Here is a 25,700-nt window from a genome sequence, read left to right as displayed (position 1 = left end):
AATACCTATTGCATATAAATCACATTTGTACACTGCTGCTGAAATGCACTTTTCAACTGTTGAAAAAATCTTAATGGGATTACAGATGGCAATTCTGAAGGAACGTTCACTGGTGCAAGGCAAGCGCATTCTTATGGTCACGCCCTTCCCTGCTTTGGAAGCTGTGATTAAGGCGAGTGTACCCAACTCAAAAGCACTACATCCTCATTGGATACAATGGGCTACTTCATTAACATTGGCTGATGTCATGTTTATCTTTGATCGTCTCTTACAGACACAGGCATTTTTACAGTATGAACACGTTCATCCTCCTCCCTTGTCTTTGCTACCTCTGCATGAGTATGCCTGCATCATCTATACCGATGGCTCGGCTCAACCGGCCACGCCACGGCCTCCAAACATGCTTATTAGGCGACTTGCGCAATTGTTGCTGGCTCAATTGTTAATGGAGAGTTTAAGTCTTCCATTGTGCACACTCAGTCACTTGGAGACTGCACGGCACAATACGGAGCTGCGTGCTCTTCTTCTTGCTCTCGAGTTTGCTGATCCAAATGTGAATACTCTAATCGTGTGTGATTCCTTTTACTGTGTCCAGTCTTTTAATGACAACTTATTCTTCTGGTCTCGAAATGACTATCGAGATTCTAAAGGCAGCACAATTAAGCATAAAACGCTTTGGGTTCGAGTGGCCGATCTTAAACAAGGTCTGCCTCTCACACATGTTCTACATACTCTTGCCCATCCGCTTATGGGAGCACATGCTCTTGGTAATTCTTTGGCTGATGAAGTGGCCAAGTCTGCGGTAGCCACGTGTTCCGAAGCAGCAGTTACAAGATCCATGACAAAAATAGATAATGAGGTTTTGGCAGCGGTAGATGCAACGAGGGAGGGAACTGCTTATCCTCAGGGTTTCCCTTTGAAATACTCTTATCCCTTAACTCCCGAACAGGTTCCTTATGCTTTGATTCCTTCTGTTGGATATCAGATGATTCCCAACATGGACCACAGACCTACTTTGATCAAAACCGCACATGAAGGCACAGCATCTGCACATGCTGGTGTGTCGGCGATACTCTCTAGCTTACAGCAACTTTACTGGTGGTGTGGTTTATATAAACAGACCCGTAATTATGTACTGTCTTGTGACAATTGTCAGCAAATCAAGCTGTCTACGGTTACACGTCCACCACAAACACAGCTATGAATTTCTAATCAACCTTTTGGCTGTGTCTATCTTGATCACTGCTGTCCTCTCTCTTCTGATACTGTGTATAAATATATATTGCAGTTGATTTGTCCACTCGCTTCCTTTGGGTTTGGCCACAACGCATTGCTGACGCTCGAAATTTGATCAGAGTTTTGTGTGTCTTTGTCGGGATGTTTGGCTGTGGTACCTTCCATTCTGACCAAGGTCCAGCTTTCACCACTAAGGTGTACAAGGATGCGATGGAGTCGATGGGGGTGCTGGTGCAGTTTACCCTCTTCCACTGATGCAGCACTGCTGATTCCAGTTGCCAGTTGGCTTCCTAAAATAGGAGATCTTGTACGAGAAAAGCTGGAGAACAAAAAATAATTTGGTCCCTCTTATCATGCACAGGTTAGAGTGCTTGGACTGAAGGGTACTCGTACAGTCATTCTGCCACCTCTACCTGGTCGTAAAGACAACAGCTATATTTCAGTGGACAATGTCAAGCTACACCATATCGCCGATTCTGAATAGTGTTACACTTCCAGTTTCGTACAACGAAATTTCATTTGATCCACTGACTTCATCATCTTCCACTGGTCCTCGTAGGGCTAAGAAAGTGATGGACACTATTATTGATCTTTATCCTGTCCGACCTCTATCTTCTACTATGGATGTCGAGTATATATATCGTCCTGAGGAGTCCTTGCGTAAGGTGCTGAACAGTCCTGGGGAACATCAAGCGGACCAGACACTTCCACCTCTGATCAATCAACCTACAAGTGGCTATTATGGAGATCATGCCAGCCTCTCTTCTGGCTCGTCTTCCTCGACAGCCAGTTTAGCAGACACACCGACTAAATTAAGTATTTTTTTCTCTTGGTTCAAAAAGACTAATCACATCCCTCAATGGACCTACATTTGGCTGCTGCATATCCTAATTTTCCTCTTCATGTCAATTGGATTTATGACAGTGTTCTTTTTGCTCATCAATTGCCATTATTACGGGGCAGTGCTGGCGGTCAGATCCTTCTGACTCACCGTAGGGTGTTTTTAAAATTCCTTCCTTCACGTCTGACGAACAGGTGTTGGTGGGAAGTGGCATATTAACTGTGTGGGAGCAATGTGTTTATCGCGGTAAAAAAGCATTTTAAAAAAGCATTTTATTCTAACTAAATTACCTGTGCCCATCGTCCCCGTTCCGCCGCGGCTTGTGCCGTTTGTAGCCGAGGGACTGCCCGGGCTCTGCAACACCTTCTTCCAACTTCCGGTGTGCCGACTGGTAAGCTGGTCGGTGGTCTAGGTGTGCATCCTCCCGCACTTATTTTAACACGGCTGGGGTGCGGATGCGCGAAGCGGCGTGCCGAAGGCGCGCCAAAGGTAAGCCCGTCAGCACCTGTCCGCGCCAGACCGCCTCCAGCCGTCAGAATCCCTGCTGGTTGAGGGTTTTTGTTTCTAATAAGTACTACAATTATGGTTAATATGTGCTACACCAGAGATGAGCTTGTGGCCCTAAGAAACCCTTCCAGCTCCGCTGTACACACTGACCGTTTGTCAGGTAATATTACTGCTTCTATCCATGAGCGTATCCTCTCCAAGTCATCTACTCTATGTAGTACCAAGGCGAGAGCCATAAGAGAAGCCCCTCCACCCTTGAAGGCAATATACTTCAACGCACGATCGATATCTAAACATGCGTTAGAAATCTGGACTCTCTTGGATCAAGAGAAACCGGAGGTCTGTTTCATGACTGAAACCTGGTTTCATGAACACTCCGCCCCAGAGGGGGCCTAGCTATCGCGACAACAGGTTCTTTAGAAGTTAGTATTATAGATGCTCTGTCCCTAGATAGGGCTGAAATACTACTTTTTAAATTAATGTCGCAATCTGCTAGGGAACGGACGGGAGGTCTAGTGTATAGACCGCCTGGTTATAAGGCGAAGTTTGCGAACCAATTAGTTGAACTGATCGCCCCTTGTGTGATGGGAGCCGATAATTTAATTCTTATCGGTGATTTCAATTATCACGCTGAACTGTCGCATGACCCCGATACTGACCAGTTGATGACATCTCTCCAGACCAAGTGGTAGTGGGACCGACCCATCAGGCCGGCCACACCCTTGACCTGCTGTTTACGAACTGTACCAGGATCATTATGGACCAACCGGCACAGCTGGTGTGGACAGATCATTATCTGTTACAGTTCAGTCTCCCTGTTAAGGAGCCGAGAATAAGACCATCTAACGAAGCGTCATGACTAGACCTTGGCGCAAAGTTACATCTGTCTCCTTTGCTAATGACTTCAAAGCTGTAGCCGCACTGAATATTAATGACATTGAGGGAGCGATCACTGACTTTGAACAGGCGATTGCAACCACTTTGGATAAAATAGCGCCGTTTTCCCGAGTTAAGAGGAAGCATAAACCGTCGCGCTGGTTTACTGCAGATCTCAAAACTCAAAAATGAACTAATAGGAAGGTGGAGCGCCTCTGGAGAGAAACGAAGACTGCCATAGATCTAGATAGGTACAGAGAGAGCCACAGTACATATCTAAATAACATCAAAGAGGCTAAAAAGAGGATTCTAGCTGGGAGGATAAATAACGCTGCTAATTCAAGCAAAGAACTCTATAAAATAATGAAAGAGTTCACCACCCCTGAAAGCATTCAATCCTCTGTGTCTCCTTCCCAGGCGTGGGTTGATAAATTATCCTCCTTTTTCGATGATAAGATCAGGGCGATCTACCATTCCATTCCGCCGGAGAATGGGACCTACTCGCATATAACCACAAGGGGCGATTCACAAGCCGCCCTGTTGACTGAATTCCAACCAGTAACTAGGGAACAGGTCGAGGAGGTTATTGTTAAAATCAAATCCGGATCTCCTACAGATCCGTTCCCCCACAAATGATCAATATCTTGGCTCCCTCTCTGATACCTAGGCTCACTGAGATATTTAATCTTTCTCTGAATCAAGCCATCGTTCCTGCCAGGTAGAAGAAAGCCCTTGTCAGGCCTATTTTGAAGAAGCCTACATCAGATGCTAGTGAACTAGCTAACTATCGTCCGATCTCATTGTTGCCTTACTTTGGGAAAGTTCTTGAAGCCTTAGTAAATACAGAACTAACCGGCTATCTTGAAGGACAGAATCTGCTAGACGCCTCTCAATCAGGGTTTAGGGCAGCACACAGCACCGAGACGGCGGCAGTCGAAATGATTGATAACATCAGGCTTGCCCTTGACAAGAAGGAATCAGCTATTTTGGTGCTATTAGATTTATCTCCCATGACATCTTGTTACAACGGCACTGGGATATGGGGGTCCAGGGGAAGGCCTTGGATTGGTTTAAGAACTATTTGAAAGGCCGGTCGACCTCGGTTCACCTTGGTCTTAGGGCAGCATGCAGTAGATCGGTGTGTTTTGGAGTACCGCAGGGCTCTATTTTGAGTCCCATGCACTTTAATTTGTATCTGGCTCTCTTGGCCAAAATAATTAAACTGTATGGCTTCGAAACGGTATCGTATGCCGATGATACTCAGTTGCTGATATCTTTTGGCCCTGACCCCTCAGACATTATCATCAGGTTCAAGAAATGCATGACCCACATTGATAACTGGATGGGTCAAAATAAACTGCAACTGAATAAGAGCAAAACAGAGATAATTCTATTTGGCAGAGCGGAAGATCATTGGGCCAGTGACTGGTGGCCACAATCACTGGGCCCCTGCCCACCACCAAAATCAACTGTTTGCAACTTGGGGATCACCATCGACAATAAACTGTTGATGAAAGCTCATGTGGACCGAGTCGTGGGTACCTGTTATGGAATCTTGCGCAATCTGCGTAAGATTTTTAAGTGGTTACCAATTGATTCTCATAAACCAATTGAGTAGAGTAGATTATGGTAATGCACTATTGGCTTGCATAAATGATAATCTTTATACCAAGCTACAAACCTTTCAAAACACTGCTGCCAGACTCATTTTGGATCTACCCAGGAGATTATCCTCCAGTGCCAATTTGAAATGTCTACACTGGCTACCAATTAGGCTGAGAGGCAAATTTAAGACTCTTTGCCTCGTACACAAGAGCCTCTACCATTCTGGCCCAGGGTACTTAGGTAATAAATTGCGGAAATACCAACCGAACAGAACTCTGAGATCTAGTTCTAAATATATCTTAACACCATTGAGAGTGCGCACCACGAGACAAGGTGGACGGTCTTTTTCTTATCTCGCCCCTCATCTCTGGAACAAGCTCCCCCCACATATCTCTTCCATTTCAGATCACATGTCTTTTCATAAGGAATGAAAAACCTGGCTATTTCCCAATTAATAGTTTTGATGACCCTAACTGAGTCAGCAAGCGCCTTGAGACCTAACGGTGATATGTTGCGCTATAAAAGACCATATGACTATGACTATTACTTACCAGAACGCTCTGCCGTGTACTCGGTCGATGGAATTCTGGCCCCTCACTGATCGTTCCTTACGTGATCAGTCTCATGTTAACATTTCAGCATTCCAGGTTGCAGGTGGCATCGTTTGGGACAAAGTAGCATCCGAATTTGACAGCCCGACTGAGGTACTTAGGGTACCATACGTGTTTCATGTCTCCTTAGGAGATGAGGTGGCACGGGACATACATTCGGATGATTGGGATGTGCAAGCATTGCATGCACTGTTTTCAGATCTAAAATATTATGCTTTTTTTGATGCTGAAGATTTTTATTTAAATTCAGGCAATTATGGTGATTTATTTTGTTATCAACATTATGAGCATAATTTTTTACACAAAATGAACACAATAAGACCTGATTTTAATTTTACACAATGGGAACATTGTCCTACTCCCGTAGAGGGGAGTTCTAAAACTCTCAGGGATAAGTTTACTTATTTTACAGATTATGACATATCTAATCCGGTATCCTATTACTTTAAACTTCGGCCATCTTCATAATCCAAATTTATGTTGACCCACACTAAGTTGATTCATGCCAATTTGTTTAGAAATAAATTGGCTACACAGGGTTATGATCATTGGAAAGAGACTGTAGATTTAAAATAAATATGGGGTACGAAGCCTTGGCAGGTTCAGGGAAATGAAGCTTTACATCGTGTCTGCCTGATCCCAGCTCAAATTTTGTTTTTAAATGATACAGTGTACCAAACAACTTGTTTTGGCCGGGCAACTGTCAACAATTTAAATACTCCATCCATTCCGTCTTTAGCGGAATATGATGATTGGCGCACTCACACAATTTATACCATCGAGGCATTACAAACTTTGTTTCGAAATGACACTTTCACTGTCTCTGAAGTTGATTCTTCCGGGTGGTTGGTGTGGCCAACTAATACAAATGCATGTCAAATGCACTTTTATAATGTAACGCCCAATTTCTTCCAGACTAGAGCAGATCCGCGGTATACCGTTACACATTCGGTTACCACATATTCGGGGGTAAGTTATGCCAACAATGATTAGAACGTTCCACGCTGACATCAGTGAAGCAACATCTTTCTCTGTTGTCGCATGACATCAGTTTAGCTGATTTCATCTTAGGGCCTAGGAATCCTAGAGTGAATTGATTTATTTATGCCGCTCACAATGAAATTTGGAAACTTTCGCGGATCGAAGCTGCTTTTCGTCTGCGCCAAAATGATAAAGCGAATTTAGAAAAAGTCCTTGCCATAGTAGACAACAGCATTAATACACTTTCCTCACGCATTTATATGTTAGACAATATTGAATCCTCTGGTATTGATATTGTTCAAAGTGATGTTTCTGTGTTACATCATGATCAAAATCTGTTTTGCAATTTGCTTGGACATTGCAAACTCTTAAAATAGGAAAAGTACCGTGGCACTATTTAAATGCAACTGCTTTTTTTTGCCATTTAATCTCACTGATAAACAACGATTTATGTCCATGAAAGATGCTACATATACACTATTGCATATTGAACAATTGGAGCCCTTGCCGTTCTTGGTAGCGGAAACAGATTCTACTGTTTGGTTAATTCATGGGCTGATCTCTTTACCTTTTTCGCTTTTTCTGTTTAAATCATGTATGCAACATTTTCTGATTGGCCGTTTTTAACCACTGGGTAGTGCTTTTCTACATGAATTGTGGTCCCTACCTTTCACTTACAGATGTCAGAGGGAGGGTAAGGAAGTTTTTCTTACAGGTGAGGACTGCAATTCCACAATAGGACATTCCCTGGTTTGCAAACATGTTAAGTTGCACGGCGCGTCTAACGTGTCAGCGCCCAATCTTGCTAGTTTTTTTTTAAAGAGACACCAGTTCCGTCAATAATTCCCACTTTTACTTTGCTTACAAATGGCAGTTATCTTATTTTGAAAAACCAAGACTGCTGTGGGTTACGTGCAGAAGTCTTATATTTAGTAACAGTTTTCCAGCGCGTAACTTGTCGTAGCAATGTGCTTTTTTGACCCAAGCATACGAGTTTTGGCCTTCCATTCCGACTTTCAAAACAGATTTCAACAAGTTAAACAGGCTCAAAGTGCTACTATTCCAACAAGAAGTGCCTCTCACCTCGGCCCGAGAGACCTTTGAGGTACAGGTGGATAGAACTTCTAGTGAGATACAGTCCCTTCTGAACACTAACCTCCTACAACATTTTGGGGAGCTTATACATCAAATATTTATTGTGTTTGACATGAAATGCCTTGCAATTTTTTTTTAAACGTGTGAGATCTGGCCTTGTGACTTCCATTCAGAAGATATTTGGAGCAATACCGGCTTTTATTCATTCTATTTTTTCCAGCATCTTTGGAGGCGTTTCCTTAGTATTGGCGTTAGGTGCTGGAATCCTGCTTCTCCTGTTCCTAATGCTTAATGGCTGCTCCTCTTGTGGTACTGACCAAGCCAATTGCAGCTGTACCGTGATCGCATTCAACAAGTTTTTGGATGCTTGCCATTAGCAACGTTCGGCGTCAGTTATGGATACACTTTTTGCTTTTCCTACCTTTATTGCGTGCAACCAGTATTTTACTTTCAGCGATGCCCCTTTTATTGGGCTATGAATGTATGCCTCTCCAACGCGTCACATCCAGTCCCGGATTTTATCCAGTTGATGGGCCTCTTAGAAGTTCATGACCAGGCTTGTTCTAGGGATGGACATATGGCGCATGCGGCTGCAATTGGAGTATTGGCTGAATGGGATATATGTGTGGCTGCGCAGAACGTCCTGCAACAAAGTTTCATCAAATATCACGCAAGCTGCCCACTTATGCTTTTAGAGGCCTCTTATTATGAGGAGCATGTTTGTTCCTTTGTCTTACTTAATTGGATGGCATCCCTTCTTTCTACCAACGATAGGTATGATCTGTTTGAGGGAATTGCATTCCTCGATTCACACACACCTTGATAGACTTCCCACCTCCTGTATAAGACCTCCTTCACAATAACTTTGTTATTCCAGAAGCAACTCTCTTTCAATACGAACTATTGACAATATTGAGAAAAAAAAGAAATTTTGATTATTTCCAATTTGTTTTTCTAAAAAACGTTGAACTCTGCTTGACTCTAGAACTCTGTTTTGGTCCTTTGTCTGTGTCCTGTGACCTTACCAAGGGGAGAGTGTTATATGGGCCCTTAAGGACATTGTCGGCATTGCTAAGTTAGCTTGAGCTTCTCTACCATGATGCTGCTTTTGCGCACGTTACTACATAACTTTGTTTTTGCAACACTCTGTTTGTGCCTTTCCCATGAGAACGGGCTGCCTTCACATTCTCTGCCTTTTCTGGTGTTTAGTCTGAACATGATGTGCAAGGTCAAACAACAATGCCCCTTGTTATTCTGTTCTGGTCAATCCCTAGCACCTAGACATAACATGCTACACACAGCTGCAGTACTGAAGACTCGTGGTTTGATATTACATTGTTGCATGTTGTTTTAGCTCACTTGGAGAAAGACGTTCCATGGAGAAGAGCTCTTCAGTTATTATGATATAAACCTTTCATACAGGATTTAAGGTATGGAGTCTGCTGTCAAAGCCTAGAGATTGTCTTTTTTATCAAATAAACTTCTTCTAGTCAAGGGGAAGGTGGCTAGGCCTGAATGCCTTGTTTTCCACGGTCTTTATAAAATAACTTCTCTCTTTGTATTCTTTGGAAATGTAACAATGCTAACTGTGCTAAGTTTATGCATTTTCTGCTTTTAGTGGCACGTATACTGTACTGTAGAGCACGATAGTTAAAATAAACGTTTTGAACTATTTCAGTGACTCTGCCTATGCTCATGGTGGGCAAGTACGAAAGAGTGAGCGAAAGAGTACGTCCTTGCTCCCGCGATTCCTGAGAGAGTCGGGAGCGTTGTGTTCTGGGTTGTCTAATCAATTGTAGCTCCGTGATCTTTGTAGGAGATCAAATGAGACACTATAACTTGTCGTTTTGTGATTTTGGGTACTGATGTGGTAGGTTGGTATAACCCTATTCACTGAGGTCCTGTATTCCTGCACAGAGTTCTGTGTATGTGCAGAATCCCTACAACAATCGTTTGGCTGTTTTACAGGAACTCAATGAATTCCAGGCAACGTCCAAGTAAAACGCACTGCCACTGGAGAAGTGAAAGATGTTCCTGCAAGACCTGCGGGGTCCCAAAGGTTGGGGACCTGGTCAGAGAAAAGATTGTGGGCAAAAAAGAATTTGGGCACCTTATAGAGCACCTGTACCTCTCCTGGCTGTCGAAGGAACAAGAACAGTACTTCTTTCGCCCCTTGCTAGCAAGAAAGAAAAGAGATTAATCTCAATTGATCTGATCAAACCACATTAAGTGGTGATACTTAATAAAAGGCTGGATGGGCCCCTGGGTAGCACCAGGTCTCCTCTCGCTACCATCTAGGAAAATCAAATAGATGGAAAGATACATTCCATTTGAAGATACCACTCCATGAGATACTTTCTCATTGGATCCAAGTGAACCCCAGTAACTGACACCGTCTGTTTCCTAAAAACAACAAATTTGTGATTTTTACCTTTGTCTGAAAAAGACCTTCTTTGGGACCGATTACGATGCCGTAGTAAATGGCTCCCACTCTCAGTCTGAGCTGTTCCTACCGCATCATAATGAGCTGTTCGAATTCATTTCCAACTGACCCGTTTGGATAGAGTCATTCGCAAAGGACTCTGAATTCAATTTCTGAATGGCTTCCGATGTACTCGGAGAGCCCGTCTACCATTCGGAAAGCCTCCAGTAATCCCAAGGGCGGCTCTTTCCTCCCTAGGGATTACAATGCCGGATCCCGACAGCCATTCTGTGCCGGTCTTTCCGATACAGAAAGCCTGTCGGAAGTCGACTTTGGGGCCCCCCAGCAGGGCCCTCATGGGTGCATGGCCTCCGGTTAGAGGCAGAGGGGTCCCTGCACCCCGTGACAGGCCCCTTGAGGTGCTTGCCACTGGGTGCAGGGATGAACTGCACCTCTTCTCTTTACAATGAGAGCTTGCATTCCGGTTGGAATGCATGCTGCCATTGTAAAGAATAAGAGTGCGACTGAACAGTGTTTTGTCATATCCTAATTGCTGGGTTGGGACCGCCGACAGGAGGTCGATCAATGCCAGTACTGAATCAATCAGATGGACTCAGGTCCACCTGACATAGAAATCAAGGCCTTTGTATTTCCCTGGCTACAGCTATGGATTGCAATTGGTCTACTGTTCATAGTCCTTTGGATTGGTATAGTGACTGTCTTTTTCTTGCTCCTGAATGGACATTATCTCCCAGAACGCTCTGCAGTACAACATGTGAACTTGGTCCTGAAACCGCATGCATCATCTCACCGTGAACAGAGAGACCTGTCCTTAGTGAACATTACAGCAGTTCCAGTTCCTGAAGGAATAGTTTGGGACAGAGTTTGATATGATATATATGGTCCTACTGCATACCACACTTGTTTAAAATTTCTCTTAGTGATATCATCACCTCTGGTACTCTCTCTGATGATTGGGACATTGAAAATGTGGATACTATGCTATCTGATTTAGAAAAATCTGCTTCATTTTCAAAGGATGAATTGTATGATGGCACATTTAATTTGACAAATGCAAAAACAACAATTGATGGACGGAATGTTGCACAATGGCAAAACATTCACCCCCAGTCACAGATCTGGGTTTAATCCATCGTTATTTTGCTCACCACACCACCCCAGTTCAGACATGGCCAATTGCTTAATTTCGGAACCTCCTGAGGCACAGCCGGGAGTAGGCAGAACGTAGTGCATTGCTTGTTTTACTTGTGAAATTTGCTTTTAAAACTCACTCACCTAGCCTTCCTGACACCTGATTACTGTGTGCAGGCACCCCTTACACAGCGGAACGAGCGCTGGAGAGGGAGAAATCGCCAACCTACTTCACCCGCCATTGCCCACGCCGAGACAGGGACACGCCCACTTCGAGGCCACGCCCCCTGCAACCAATACAAAAACGCGCTGAATCACTAGCGAATCAGATAATTTCGGAACCTCCTGAGGCACAGCCGGGAGTAGGCAGAACGTAGCGCATTGCTTGTTTTACTTGTGAAAATTGCTTTTAAAACTCACTCACCTAGCCTCCCTGACACCTGATTACTGTGTGCAGGCACCCCTTACACAGCGGAACGAGCGCTGGAGAGGGAGAAATCGCCGACCTACTTCACCCGCCATTGCCCACGCCGAGACAGGGACACGCCCACTTCGAGGCCACGCCCCCTGCAACCAATACAAAAGCGCACTGAATCACTAGCGCAGCAGATAATTTCGGAACCTCCTGAGGCACAGCCGGGAGTAGGCAGAACGTAGCGCATTGCTTGTTTTACTTGTGAAATTTGCTTTTAAAACTCACTCACCTAGCCTTCCTGACACCTGATTACTGTGTGCAGGCACCCCTTACACAGCGGAACGAGCGCTGGAGAGGGAGAAATCGCCGACCTACTTCACCTGCCATTGCCCACGCCGAGACAGGGACACGCCCTCTTTGAGGCCACGCCCCCTGCAACCAATACAAAAGCGCGCTGAATCACTAGCGCAGCAGATAATTTCAGAACCTCCTGAGGCACAGCCGGCAGTAGGCAGAACGTAGCGCATTGCTTGTTTTACTTGTGAAATTTGCTTTTAAAACTCACTCACCTAGCCTTCCTGACACCTGATTACTGTGTGCAGGCACCCCTTACACAGCGGAACGAGCGCTGGAGAGGGAGAAATTGCAGACCTACTTCACCCGCCATTGCCCACGCCGAGACAGGGACACGCCCACTTCGAGGCCACGCCCCTCTGTACCCGCCCCTGCACTATATACATGTGTATCTACAGGAAGCGCAGCGGACGAGCGCAGCGGGCGCGACGATTGCGCGCCGAAGGCGCGCTTAAGGCAAGCTCGTCTGCGCTCGTCCACGCCGAGTCCGGGCCTAGGGCCACCCCGCCTATATCTCAGGCCGCAAAGACCAGGCATTACAGTGCCGAAACCCTCCTCGGAATGAGACCCCATGGAAGGGACTGTTACCGGCATCTGCTTCACGCAGAAGACATCCCACAAACTTGTCCTAACTGTAAATCAACCCTTAAACCTAAGCCGGCCCCAGACCAGTCACACGAGTACCGCATGTTCATGCTAAACTGTAGATCCCTGCCTAAACACAGGGCAGAGTTTGCACTGCTTTTGGAAGAACATATGCCAGGCATTGTATTTCTGACGGAAACATGGCTTACCACAGATTCGGACCCTGCCCTAGTTACAGCCCTCCCCCCAGGCTTCCAAATCACTCGGCAGGACCATCCTGAGGGTAGAGGAGGAGGCTTAGCAATTATTTATAAAGATCAGTTTCTTTGCCGAGTTATCCCGGAAACTATCCCTGATTGCAAGAGCTTAGCCTTTAGTCTCGAACTCTCCCCTAATAACTGCTTCTCAGGAACTCTAATCTACCGCCCCCCAGGTCCCCCTAAGCAATTCCACAACCATCTTGCCTCGATTGTGGCTGAACGCGTTAGCACTTCCTCGAACTTCACCCTGTTAGGTGATCTTAACTTTCACTTTGACTCTGCAGTTGATCACACGGCAACCACGCTTACAGGCGACCTAGCTGCTCTGCAACTAATCCAACATGTCAGGTCTCCAACTCACGTTAAGGGTCATCTGCTGGACCCCGTGTTCAGCAACTGTGTAGATCTGGCAACAAGTCTACCAATCCCCCTCCCGTGGACTGACCATTCATTAGTTCCCTTTACCTGGACCACATTTAAGCCCTTAACCATCAGACTCACAGTAAGACTCGCCAGAGCCTGGACCCGCCTTCCAGTCGATGAATGGACTATCAAACTTGCCAGCAACCTACCTCTCTATAATGAGGATCCTTGCCTAGCAAACCAGACATATGAAGACTGGATCACCCAAACCCTTGATGACTCTCTCCCCAAAAGAAAAACCACACAGAAACGCTCCCATAAAACCGCTCCTTGGTATTCAGAGGCTCTTAGGGCAAAGAAACTCCAATGTAGGAAAGCTGAAAGGAAATGGCGTCTGGATTTTTCTCTGGTGGAAAAAACTCAATACCGAGATCTAATCAAAGAGTATAAAGAAGAAATCAAAGTCACCCAAGCTGCATACTTCTCTAATAAAATCATTTTAGCCAAATCAAAACCCAGAGAAATTTTTCAAATTGTGAACAATCTTACCAAGTTGCCACCTAGCCTGTTTGAGACCAAATCCACAGAACATTGTAACAAGGTGGCAGATTTTTTCCATCAAAAAGTTAATAAAATGTATGCATCCTTCCCCCCTTTGATCACCCCCTCCCCAGCTCTGACCAACACAACCATGGACACCCCTCATCACAGCCTTCTCCCACACTGGACCACTTTCTCCCTCTTGATCTCGCGTCCCTGGAATCTATGGCTCGGAAAGTTAAATCTGGCTCCCCTGACGATCCAGCCCCGCCAGACATCGTAATGTCGGCATCCCAGGTCACATTGCCCATCATAATGGACCTCCTGAACGCATCCATCACCTCCGGCACGGTCCCTCCTGGCTGGAAACTGGCCATGGTTCGAGCCCTGCTAAAGAAACCCTGCTTGGATCATTCAGACTTTAGCAACTGCCGGCCCATCTCCCTACTCCCCTGGCTGAGTAAAGTCTTGGAGAGATACATCAACGGCCAACTGGTTGCTTTCCTAGAAAACAACCAACTGTTAGATCCCACCCAGACAGGTTTTAGACCCAAACTCGGAACTGAGTCCGCCCTTCTCATGGTCACTGAGGAAGCCAGAAAAATCCTGGACCAAGGAGGATCAGTGGCAGTGATCCTCCTTGACCTCAGCGCGGCTTTTGACACGGTCAGCCACGACATCTTGCTGAACCGTCTGACTAGTGTCGGTATCAAGCACAATGCATGGCTATGGTTCAAGTCCTTCCTGAAGGACAGATCCTTTCGAGTATTCGACGGCGAATCAGTGTCCACTAGCAGACCATTGAGGTGCGGGGTCCCACAAGGCTCCTCTTTAAGCCCTGCGCTCTTCAACATCTATATGAGGCCACTGGCTGAGGTTGTCGGTCCGTTTGGATCAAGATCATTTCCTACGCCGACGACACCCAGCTGGTGGTCTCATTGGCGCAGGAGGCTAACTTGCCAATGGGAGGAGGGCTCAGAAAGTGTCTAGAGGAGGTAAAGAGCTGGATGTCCTCCTCTTCACTCAAACTAAACGGGGACAAGACGGAGCTGATGCTTCTGGGCCCCGCTGATCCTAGTTTCTTCAACTCCTTGTGGCCACCCTGCCTGGGCACCCCCCCAGCACCTAAGGATAACATCAAGAGCCTTGGGGTGTGGCTGGACAGATCCCTTTCATTTGACATCCAAGCCACCAAACTCTCGGCTACCTGCTTTGGTCTTCTCAGGATGTTAAAGAAAGTTCTTCATCTTTTACCCATGGAGGCCAAGCAGGTAGCCATCCAGGGTCTGATCCAGTCCCGCCTGGACTTTAACAACGTCCTCTACCTTACTGCTCCAGACTATACACTGCGGAGACTTCAGACAGTGCAGAACTGTGCAGCTCGCACACTGCTTCAGCTCCCACGCAGACAATCAGTTAAAGCTGCTCTGATCAGCCTACACTGGCTGCCAGTGCGCCAAAGAATCCACTTCAAAGCCATGTGTATTGCCCACCAGGCCTTTTGGGACACAGGTCCTTTGATCACCCGTGATCTATTCTCCCACTACCAACCTAGCAGAAACCTCCGCTCAAACCAGGCCTTCATGGCTACCGCACCTAGAATAAAAAAGGCTAGATCAGGCGGCAGGACCTTCACCCACAATGCTTCCAAGACGTGGAACGCCCTTCCCCTTCATCTGAGAGCCAACCCCAATCTCTCCTTATTCCGTAAACAGCTAAAGACATTCCTCTTCAACTCCTCACAGTAATTCTCCGCTAGCTCTTCTTGCTTCTGCCAATCATCTCTGTTGGTTCCTAGCGCTTGGACGCCCCTGGGCAGCAACCGCGCTCTACAAATCCACATACAAATACAAATACAAATACAAATTGCAAATCAGTCTTGACCCTGTGCCTCATGAGAACAGTCCAGCCCGAACTGTCAAGCCATGTCTTTCCTGGACTGGAATCAAGCATCCAAGGACCGCTTTCTGGCTATCAGCCGTCATCAGCCAGAATAGCTTGATTCTAGTGGCATGGAGAGCATGGGACTCACGTCTGAGCATACCCATCCCACTTGGGGTGACAAATGCAAACACAACAATTGATGGACGGAATGTTGCACAATGGGTAGATCATTTGAGGTGGCCGCGGCCAAGCTCTGGAATCTGCTTCCGTGCGAAATCAGGCAAATCAGGGAGCTTCTCCCGTTCAGGAAAAAGGTTAAAACCTGGCTGTTTCCTTAGTATGTGTAACTTGCCCGTCCTGTCAGGTTTTGTCTGTCACTTCCGCCCTCTTTGAGCCACCAGCGCCAGGATGCCTGCAAGGTGATAGTGCGCTTTATAAGACACATAAATAAATAAATAAATTCACCCCCAGTCACAGATCTGGGTTTAATCCATTGTTATTTTGCTCACCACACCACCCCAGTTCATACATGGCCATATGCAAATCAGTCTTGACCCTGTGCCTCATGGGAACAGTCCAGTCCGAACTGCCAAGCCATGTCTTTCCTGGACCGGAATAAAGCATCCTAGGACTGGCCAGAAACGGGTCCTAGGTTAGGCTGATTTGCATAAGACCATGTCTTAACTGGGGTGGTGTGGAGTGCAAAAAAAATATGGATTTTGGGCCAGATCTCTGTACTGGGGTGAATGTATGACATTGTTCTACATTCTGTCCATCAACTGTTGTTTTTGCATTTGTCACCCCCAGTGGGACGGGTATGCTCAGACGTGAGTCCCGTGCTCTCCGCACCACTGGAGTCAAGCTATTCTGGCTGATGACGGCTGATAGCCAGAAACCGGTCCTAGGATGCTTGACTCCAGTCAAGGGAAGACATGGCTTGGCAATTCGGGCTGGACTGTTCCCATGAGGCACAGGGTCAAGGCTGATTTGCATATGGCCATGTTTGAACTGGGGTGGTGTGGAGTGGAAAAAAATGATGGATTTAGGCCCAGATCTCTTTACTGGGGTGAATGTATGACATTGTTCTGCAGTCTGTCCATCAACTGTTGTTTTTGCATACATCTAATTTGACGGCATGTTTTGTTACCAACACTATGGTCACCATTTTTTGCTCAAAGCAAGTATCCCGTGGAATGTTTTCACCTACCCTGAATGGGAACATTGCCCAACACTGCTGAAAGGTAGTTCAGCTACATTTTCACAGAAGTTTGCTGATTTTTTAGGGTTTAACACATCAGACCTGACCTCTTATTATTATAAGCATGCACCTACAACTGCAAAGAAAAATATGCTCAATAACACAAAACAGATATACTCTGCTTCCTTTAATACCCAGCTGTCTGTACATGGTTTTGACTCTTGGAAAGACACTATAGACACAAAATGAGTCTGGAGGACCAAAAATTGGCAAATTCAGGTAACCGAGGCCTTATTTAGATCATGCCTCATACCACATCAGATATTGTTCCTTAACGACAGAGCGAAACAGACTTCCTGTCTTGGGCTAGCCAAGATTAAGGATTTGAACTCACCTCGGATTCCCTCACTTACACACTTTGAGGGACAGCAACATAACACACAACAGTGAGGATATATTAGATGCGATTCTAAACAATGGTTTGTACAATTCATCTGACCCCAATTGGAAGGGATGGTTGGTTTGGCCTATTGACACAAATAGGTGTCAGTCAGGAGGGGTACCACAAAAGGGTTTAGAATCCATAGGCCTGGCCAGCGCTATGTACAATCAGAACACACAGGGGTGGTGACATCATACAGTGTTGGGAAGTTATGCCTAGAGTGGGTAAAGACCTCAACACTGTCCTAGGTGTAACAACACACATATCTTCTCTCAGAAGACATGGATCTTAGGTTTTTTTTGTTAGGACCCCGGAAGTCACTTCAAAAGCGCTTCTTATACGCTATTTACAACAAGGTGTGGAAAATCTCCCAACAGGAACCTGTTGGGAGATTGAGTGAGATTGATAGGGTTAACCTAGAAAAGGCATTGGCAGTGGTCTACACTGATATGACCACATTATCATCCAGAATTTATTCACTGGGCAACATTGTGTTTCTGCAATAGATATAATGGAACAGGATTTGTCTATTTTACAACATGGACAATCTCAATAGGTTCTATTATTAAGCTGGGCACTGCAATCATGGCGTGCCCCGGTGCTACATCAACAGCATGACTCTGTTTTCTGCGTACAATCTAACTGAAAGACAGATGTCAATGGCACACAGAGATGCAAGATATACTATGTTGAACATTGAAAAATTGGACCAATTACCTTTCACCGTGGCTGAGTCACCTTCCACAGAATGTTAATCCATGGCTACATTACGCTGCCAGTCACAACATTCCAATTTCTTTATTGTCTACAGTATCACCAGGTAGGTAGATATGAAGCGCTGGTAGATGTGTACATACATGAGTACTGGGATTTACTGTAAAGATTTAGATGCAGGAATGGGAACACTGAAGTTTTTCTCATTGGTTCAAATTGTGAAAGTGTCTTAGGCGGTTCCTTAGTTTGCAAAGACATTTTTCTTCACGGAGCCTGTAATGCTTCGGTTGTAAACTTGTCATGTCACTTGAAGGGTTCCTCAGCTGCCGTGATTTATCTGGTTTTTGAGGTACTCTCGAATGGTAGCTATTTGATGCTGATTGATCAAGGCTGTTGTGGGATGGTACCAGTCATCGCATATCTAGTTACAGTAAGTTCCAGGGTTACTTGTTGTATGCAGGTATAGTTTCCACCAACCCACACCATTAGGGAAGTCAACGCTATGGCCTTCATTGAATGTTTTCTTTGTACGGTTTGATTCTCCGAGCAGACTGAAAGCCATGTTTTTGCAGAAGGATGTGGCCTTAACCTCTGCCTGAGAGACTTTTGATCTCCAGGTTGCAAGGTCTTTGTCTGAGATACAGGCTTAGTCCGTAGGAACTTCCCGCTCCATGTCGGGGAAATGGTTCATTGTATCTTTACCATGTCTGATACAAGGGGGGGTCGTGCACCTATTTAAAAGCATAGGTTCTGGACTATTGAGCACCTTTCAGACAATCTATGGAGTTATTCCAGCATTTATACACTCCATATTGGGAAGCGTTTTTCGAAGGCTTCCGCTGGTCCTACTACTTGTAGTGGGTATCTTGGTTTTAATTTTCCTGCTAAGCAATGGACAGCCCAGTTCCTCAAGAGATGGAAATGGTACACCTGGTGCCAAGTTGCATTGAAAGCATGGTCCTCCATCTGGGCAAACCTCGGCTTTGGGTGCTAAGCGAGCATTGGTTCCTATCATTCAGACCAGTCTGGGTTGACAGCATCTTGCCTGTGCTCCGCTGCCTATTCTGCAGATACGAATGCATGCTGGACTCTTTCATCGGTTGCACCACCGGAAATAGACGTACTACTGGACCCCTTAAAAGCCCACGTGTTACAATGTCCTCAGCATATTCCCATGTTGATGACAGCATTCTAAGAGCCCCCATGGGATGTTTCAGCTCCTGCCGGATTAGACAACGACTCTACAACAGGTTCACAGGTATAGAGTGTTCCCTCAGCGGCTGCTCCATCGACCTGATACAAGAGGTGTTATAGGGATCGTCTTCTGGGAATGCGAACGACCGTGATGTTGCATCTCCCACACAGGACACATAAACATTTGGGTCTCCGTGTGATGGGAACAATTCATCCCTTATTCCACAACAAGCCAAATTGGACTGCAAAACATCACTTTGTTTTTTTTTCTGCTCCCACTGAGCACCATGGCTTTTGAAGAGCTCAGTTTGTCTAACAGTATATTGATTATTTTAGTGGACTTTTAGAGCGTTTTTAAATTTCATAGCATAATTTTTTACATATACCATGTTTTTAGAAGTGTTAGACACTGGTTTTATGACAATGTTTTTATGATTTTTTAAACAGCCTTCGGATAAGGAGTGGGTGTTATGTTCCCCAATGTACCTCAATCTAGTCCTTATAGCTACACAAACTTTCACCTACATTTGCACTGCATAACGGCTCTAGCACTGACCTTTTACCAAGTTATGTGCTGAATAAATGTTGATCGGTTTCCTTGAAAGTAGCCTAATTTATTAGCATGAGGATTCTTAGAAAAGTCCCTGCACATGATGTACATAACAGGATTAACATATTCTGTATATAAAAGTCATGGTCATCTTCATCCTAGGACGAAAGAACTACTTTGCATTATTATTATTATTATTATTATTAAATATTTTTATAAAGTGCGTAGTCACCCGTGGGTATCCCAGCGCTAAGATCCATACCACTGCAGGTCAGGGGGGGGGGGGGCAGAGAGGGGGGGGGGGGGTTACAGTTGAGGGAAGAGGTGAGTTTTCAGCTGCCTCCTGAAACGTAAATAGTTGGGTTCTATTCTCAGGTCGCGGGGTAGGGCGTTCCAGAGGCGTGCCGTGTGAACTGAGAAGCGCCTTCCGCCTGTGCGTGCCTTCTTGACTCTGGGAATGACGAGGAGGTGTTCCTGGTCTGATCGAAGGGATCTTGTGGCTTTGTATGGTTTGATGAATTCTGCTAGGATCGGGGGGCCTTTGTTTTGAAGCAGTCTGTGAGCCAGGCAAAGGGCTTTGAACTTCACTCGTTCTCTTATCGGGAGCCAGTGGAGGAGCTTCAAGGCTGGTTTCGCCGAGGCTCTGGCAGGAGTGTTAGTGAGGATCCGAGCAGCTGCATTTTGGATCCTTTGTAACTTGTTCAAATATTTGTAGATATTGATTTAGGCTCCTTTACAAAATCTTACAACATATTGATTGTGTTAGGAACTCCAAGACTATCTTTATGGTATACAACAACCATACCAACACTAGATAGACAGAGGAGAAGTGTCCATGCTGACAGAAGGCACTGGAGTCCCGGCCTGCAGAAGCCCCAGCTCCCAGTGATCTGACATCCCTTGCGGGGTGTCCAACTTGAAATAAGATGGGGTCCTTCGTTTTCTCCCATCAGGTAATGGGGTTGGCTCTTTCCATTAGGGATTCAGGGCTTTTACACCCACATACATGTAAGTGCAAGTATGTTGGGTTTGCATCATAAGAGTACGCTTGAGTACCGTCAGGTATATACATGCCTACATATATTCACTGTTTTAGAACCATGGTAGAATTCTACATTTTCTTTACTCTGTTGGTGCTTGTAATCTTATACATTTGTTTCTGTCTAATGGCTATCATAGCAAACATGTTTTATACTAGAATGACGATGGTTCAATAAATACCTATTGAAAACGTCCCCATCGTTTATTCTGTGTATGTTTCTGAGTCTAAGTGAGCACGATTGATTGAGCAAAAAGTACTGTACTATTTCTGTGATCCCTGAAGGATCGAAGGTTGTCATGTTCGATAATTGTCTGAAGCTATTCGCTCCTTGGTATGGTTAGTGGGCTTATGTTGGCACTGTGAGCTAGCTGGTCTAAAGGCTAACATATCCTTTAGGGTGTCTCGTATCAGTCTAAACAGTAATCCATTAGTTTATGTTGTCTAAATGCACAGATCCTACGTACTTTTAGAAAGAACACAACAGTATTTTTCGCCGCATAGGTCTCAGCCCTATTTCTTGTGAGTCCAATGCTGGTGGTTTGTGTCCCTATGGTGTTGTTGCTTGGTTCTTAATCTAGCCCACCCACTAACCATGCCCAATGGTAGTTCTTGATTGATGGATTTACTACTTAAGACTGGGCCAGCATGGTCCATGCCAGATCATACATGTCTGTCATTTCACCTCATGTGTTCTTGTGCAGAGTTCTTGATGCTTCAGTAGACAAGGCAGGCATTCTGGCGCTAATGTTCCTCGTTCTTAGGATCAGTCTGAGAAGCTGTGATGGAGGATTGGTGGAGATTATTTAGAGCCTGTCTTTGCATGGGTACAGTGTGACAAGAGTAGACCACTATGATTGTGTCAGGTGTCAGCCCTTGAGATGAGTAGACCTTTACATTGGCCCTCTCTGCATGCGTCTGATCCCAGCATAAAACATGGTTCTCCAGAGCTGCTGCTGTCATACCTTTGGTTGCATTGCTGCAGACCTGAGTTGAAAATGATAAAAGTGAATTGTTTAGTGGTCCTAAATAAAAGTTATTTTACACTCCAGAATGCAACCCCAAAATATACGTGCATTATCAGTGATATTATCAAGCCCAAGGACCGAGACGTAGCCTTGCATTTGACAATGAAATTCATTCCCTGTTGGAACATCCGATCATGACTTCTTAAAGAGCCAGAGAGTCACCACAGTATGTTTGATTCCCACAATATTTTGAGACATAGCTAGTATACCTTATTGAGCCTTAAGCAGTTTAACATCTTAGGTCTTCTTTTATTTTATGTAATTTCTTTGGAGGGTCAAAGGAGGGCAAGATATTGCTCGCTACAATGAGCTGCAAGGTGAGCTGGAGTTAGAAAAGGTTGTTTTAGAGATTCGATTTAGTCAAAACTGTTGTATTTATACCTATATTAGCATTTTAGTAACGCCGAAGCAAGTATGTTAGACCAGAGACACTCACTGACTCTGAAATCTCTTTCCAGGACTCACAAACTGAAACTGGAATCAGCGATAAAGAAGTTCTGTCAGCCATGATGCTCCCTGAGAGTAGTAAGTCAAATTTGTATCTTTCACTGCAAACTCAGATCTTACCCTACAGAATGGACTTTGTTGGGAGACGTCTTTTGCAATATGATCCCAAAAGCATTGTTTTTTGAAGAGTTAATTGGAACGGAAATGCCATTTATTTGTATCCAATATTTTCTTGCCTGTAACTCAAAGTCTTTCCCATCATTTTCAATCCTTGGTATATTACCCCAATCTCTTTCCAGAGTGATGTACTCAGGGCCCCCTGCCTGTTTTGAGAGATTCTGCTACAATGACACATGAACCTCTCACTGGTGTCCACTGTACTGCAGCCGAGATGAGAATCACTCATGAAGAGTCGAAATGGAAATCTGCCTTTTGGCTTTTCATTTTATAGTTCTGTAGAAAATCTTTCTCTGTCTAGGAAGCAGGGGCGTCTCTATTTTGGCAACCTGGACGAGTTATATTTTTTGCATCCACCCCCTTCTTTTATGCACACAAAGTACAGGGTACTTCATGGGAGGTGGCACCAAAATACTCATCTGAAATTGCCCTGAGCGCCATATGTTTTGGAAAGTTTTTTCACACAGAAGGGGTGGGAAAACGAAATTAGACACATTTTACAATCTCACAGCATAGACAATGGAGACAAATTCCACTTGCTCAGACAACTGAGTTACTTTTAAGTTACTTTTAGATCTTACTGGACAATGTAGGGTACACCAAACTTAGAGTCTCAGTACTTGGTCAGCAGTATAGATAATATCATAAAATGTTTTACCATTACAAACAAATGATGAAGTGTCTCCACTCTCCATTATCACTCTGGTACCAACATTAAATATATTTTCGATATGTCCTAATTTGTTGCTAGACATCAGTTTGTCAGTTTAGGAAAAATACACAGATTTTGATATCAAGCACAAATTCTATGGCAAAAATCTACCATTTTCATGAAAGATATTTTTTTCTGAAATGCTAGATACTCATCTCTTAGTAAATACACAGCTGGTCCCCAAACACCAGCTTTTGTCTTTTTCATTAGGTTCTCAAAAACACTAATAGCACAGATTTTGTATGCTCATATATCAATCAATCAATTAGAACATTTGTAAATCGCGCTACTTACCCGTGAGGGTCTCAAGGCATGCGGGGGTGGGGGGGGGGGGGGGGGGGGAGAAAGCTGCTACTACTCGAATAGCCAGGTCTTGAGGAGTCTTCTGGAGGTTAGCAGGTCCTGTGTCTGCCGTAGGGGGATGGGGAGGGTGTTCCAGGTCTTGGCGGCGAGGTGGGAGAACGATCTGCCGCCGGAGGTCGCTCTTCGGATGCGGGGGACTGTGGCAAGGGTGAGGTCGGTGGAGCGGAGCTGGTGGTTGGGGGTGTAGAAGCTGAGTCTTTTGTAGAGGTATGCTGGTTCGGTGTTGTGGAGTGCCTTATGTGCATGGGTGAGGACCTTGAAGGTGATCCTCTTGTTGACAGGGAGCCAGTGCTGGTCTCTTAGGTGGGGTGTGATGTGGCTGCATCAAGGGATGTCGGGATCAGGCGTGCAGAGGCGTTCTGAATGCGTTGAAGTCATTTCAGGAGTTTGTCCGAGGCTCCTGGATAGAGCCCATTTCCGTAGTCCAACCTGCTACTGACGAGGGCCTAGGTGACCGTTCTTCTTGTTTCGGTGGGGATCCACCAGTAGATCTTGCGGAACATGAGGAGGGCGTTGAAGCAGGTGGACGATACAGCGTTGACCTGCTTTGTCATGGAGAGGGTAGAGTCGAGGATGTACCCTAGGTTGCGTGCGTAGTCAGTGGGTGTTGGAGCTGTTCCCAGTGCCGTCGGTAATCAGGAGTCGTCCCAGGCCGAGGGGGTGGATCCGAGGATGAGGACTTCTTGTCCAAGTAGAGCTTCAGTCGTCTGTTTTTCATCCCCTCGGCGACGGCTTTCATTCCATTGTGGAAGTTGGTTTTGGCGGTGTGGGGGTCCTTGGTGAAGGAGAGGACCAGCTGGGTGTGGTTGGCGTGGAAGATGATGTTGAGGTCATGCAATCGGGCGACGTGGGTGAGCGGTGCCATGTAGATGTTGAACAGTGTTGGGCTGAGGGATGATCTCGGTGCGGTGGCTTCGGAGCGGAAAGGGGGGAGGCGGATGCTCTTGGTTCTGCCAGAGAGGAAGGAGGTGGTCCAATCCAGGGCCTTGTCTTGGATCCCAGCGTCTTGGAGGCGTGTGCGTAGGGTGCGGTGGCATACCGTGTCGAAGGCAGCTGAGAGTCTAGCAGGGCCCTGATGACATCCGTGGTGGCGATGAGGCCAGTTTTGGTACTGTGGTTGCTTCGGAACCTGGACTGGGATGGGTCCAGGATGTTCTTCTCCTCGAGGTAGCGGGTCAGTTGTCTGTTGACGGTCTTCTCGATGACCTTTGCCGGAAACGGGAGCAGGGAGATGGGTCGAAAGTTCTTGAGGTCCTTGGGGTCAGCCTTGGGTTTTTTGAGTAAGGCGTTGATTTTGGCGTGCTTCCATCTCTCCGGGAAGGTTGCTGTCTCAAAGGAGATGTTGATGGCTTACCGGAGATGGGGTGCGATGGTGGTGCTGGCTTTGTTGAAGATGTGGTGTGGGCATGGACCTGACGGAGATTCGGAGTGGATGGTGTTCATGATTTTGATGGTGTCGTCATCGTTTATGTTGGTCCAGGAGAGCAGGGGGTCGGTGCGGATGGTGGCCGTGGGGGCGGAGGTCTCAGTGGTTGTCGGGGCGGTCGTGGCGTTGAAGCTGTCGCGGATGTCTGTGATCTTGCGATATCACTATCACATGCCTGTGATTTCAATCATACACCAGAATGTATAAAACATTTTTGGTCATTTGGACATTTAACATATATGAACATTAAACAATCCCATATATTTAAAACATATAGAGTTAAAAATACATACACTAGGGAGTCCCACCACTATTACAGTGATAGGCTCAGTTATATCAATGATGCCCATAATATGCCAAGGGTAGGACTGCTGTGCCAGGGGTGGGCTCAAAAAAATTAAAAGCTCCCACAGTATGTCACGAATGACCTCTATAACACCAGTGTCACCATTATGCCATGAATAAGCTCCATAATGCTAATGATGGACAGCATTAATCTCTGAGTGGGCACCATCATGCCAAATATGCTCATAGTATGCCAAGCATAAGCGCCATTAATCATTGGTGGCTAGCACACCTGCAACATCCAGAAAATGCCAAGAATGGCCTCTGGTATGCCCACACCACCATTTTACCACGGACCGTCTGCCTAATGTCACTCAAGATATGGTGAAATCTGGCCC

General features: G+C 45.6%; 1 protein-coding gene across 1 annotated transcript in view; it reads left to right on the top strand.

Moving 5' to 3' along the window:
- The window catches only part of LOC144818170 (baculoviral IAP repeat-containing protein 1-like), a 699,834-nt gene that overhangs the window by 124,589 nt on the left and 549,545 nt on the right, over window positions 1-25,700 (top strand). The window contains exon 8 of the mRNA XM_078675292.1: window positions 22,351-22,417. Within this exon, the coding sequence (XP_078531418.1) occupies window positions 22,351-22,417 (67 nt within the window). The remainder of the gene's footprint in view (window positions 1-22,350; window positions 22,418-25,700) is intronic.

Source organism: Lissotriton helveticus, chromosome 2_1, assembly GCF_964261635.1.
Source record: "Lissotriton helveticus chromosome 2_1, aLisHel1.1, whole genome shotgun sequence".
Taxonomy (NCBI): Eukaryota; Metazoa; Chordata; class Amphibia; order Caudata; family Salamandridae; genus Lissotriton; species Lissotriton helveticus.
Note: the sequence above shows the minus strand (reverse complement) of the source record. Positions and strands in the feature narration are given on the sequence as shown.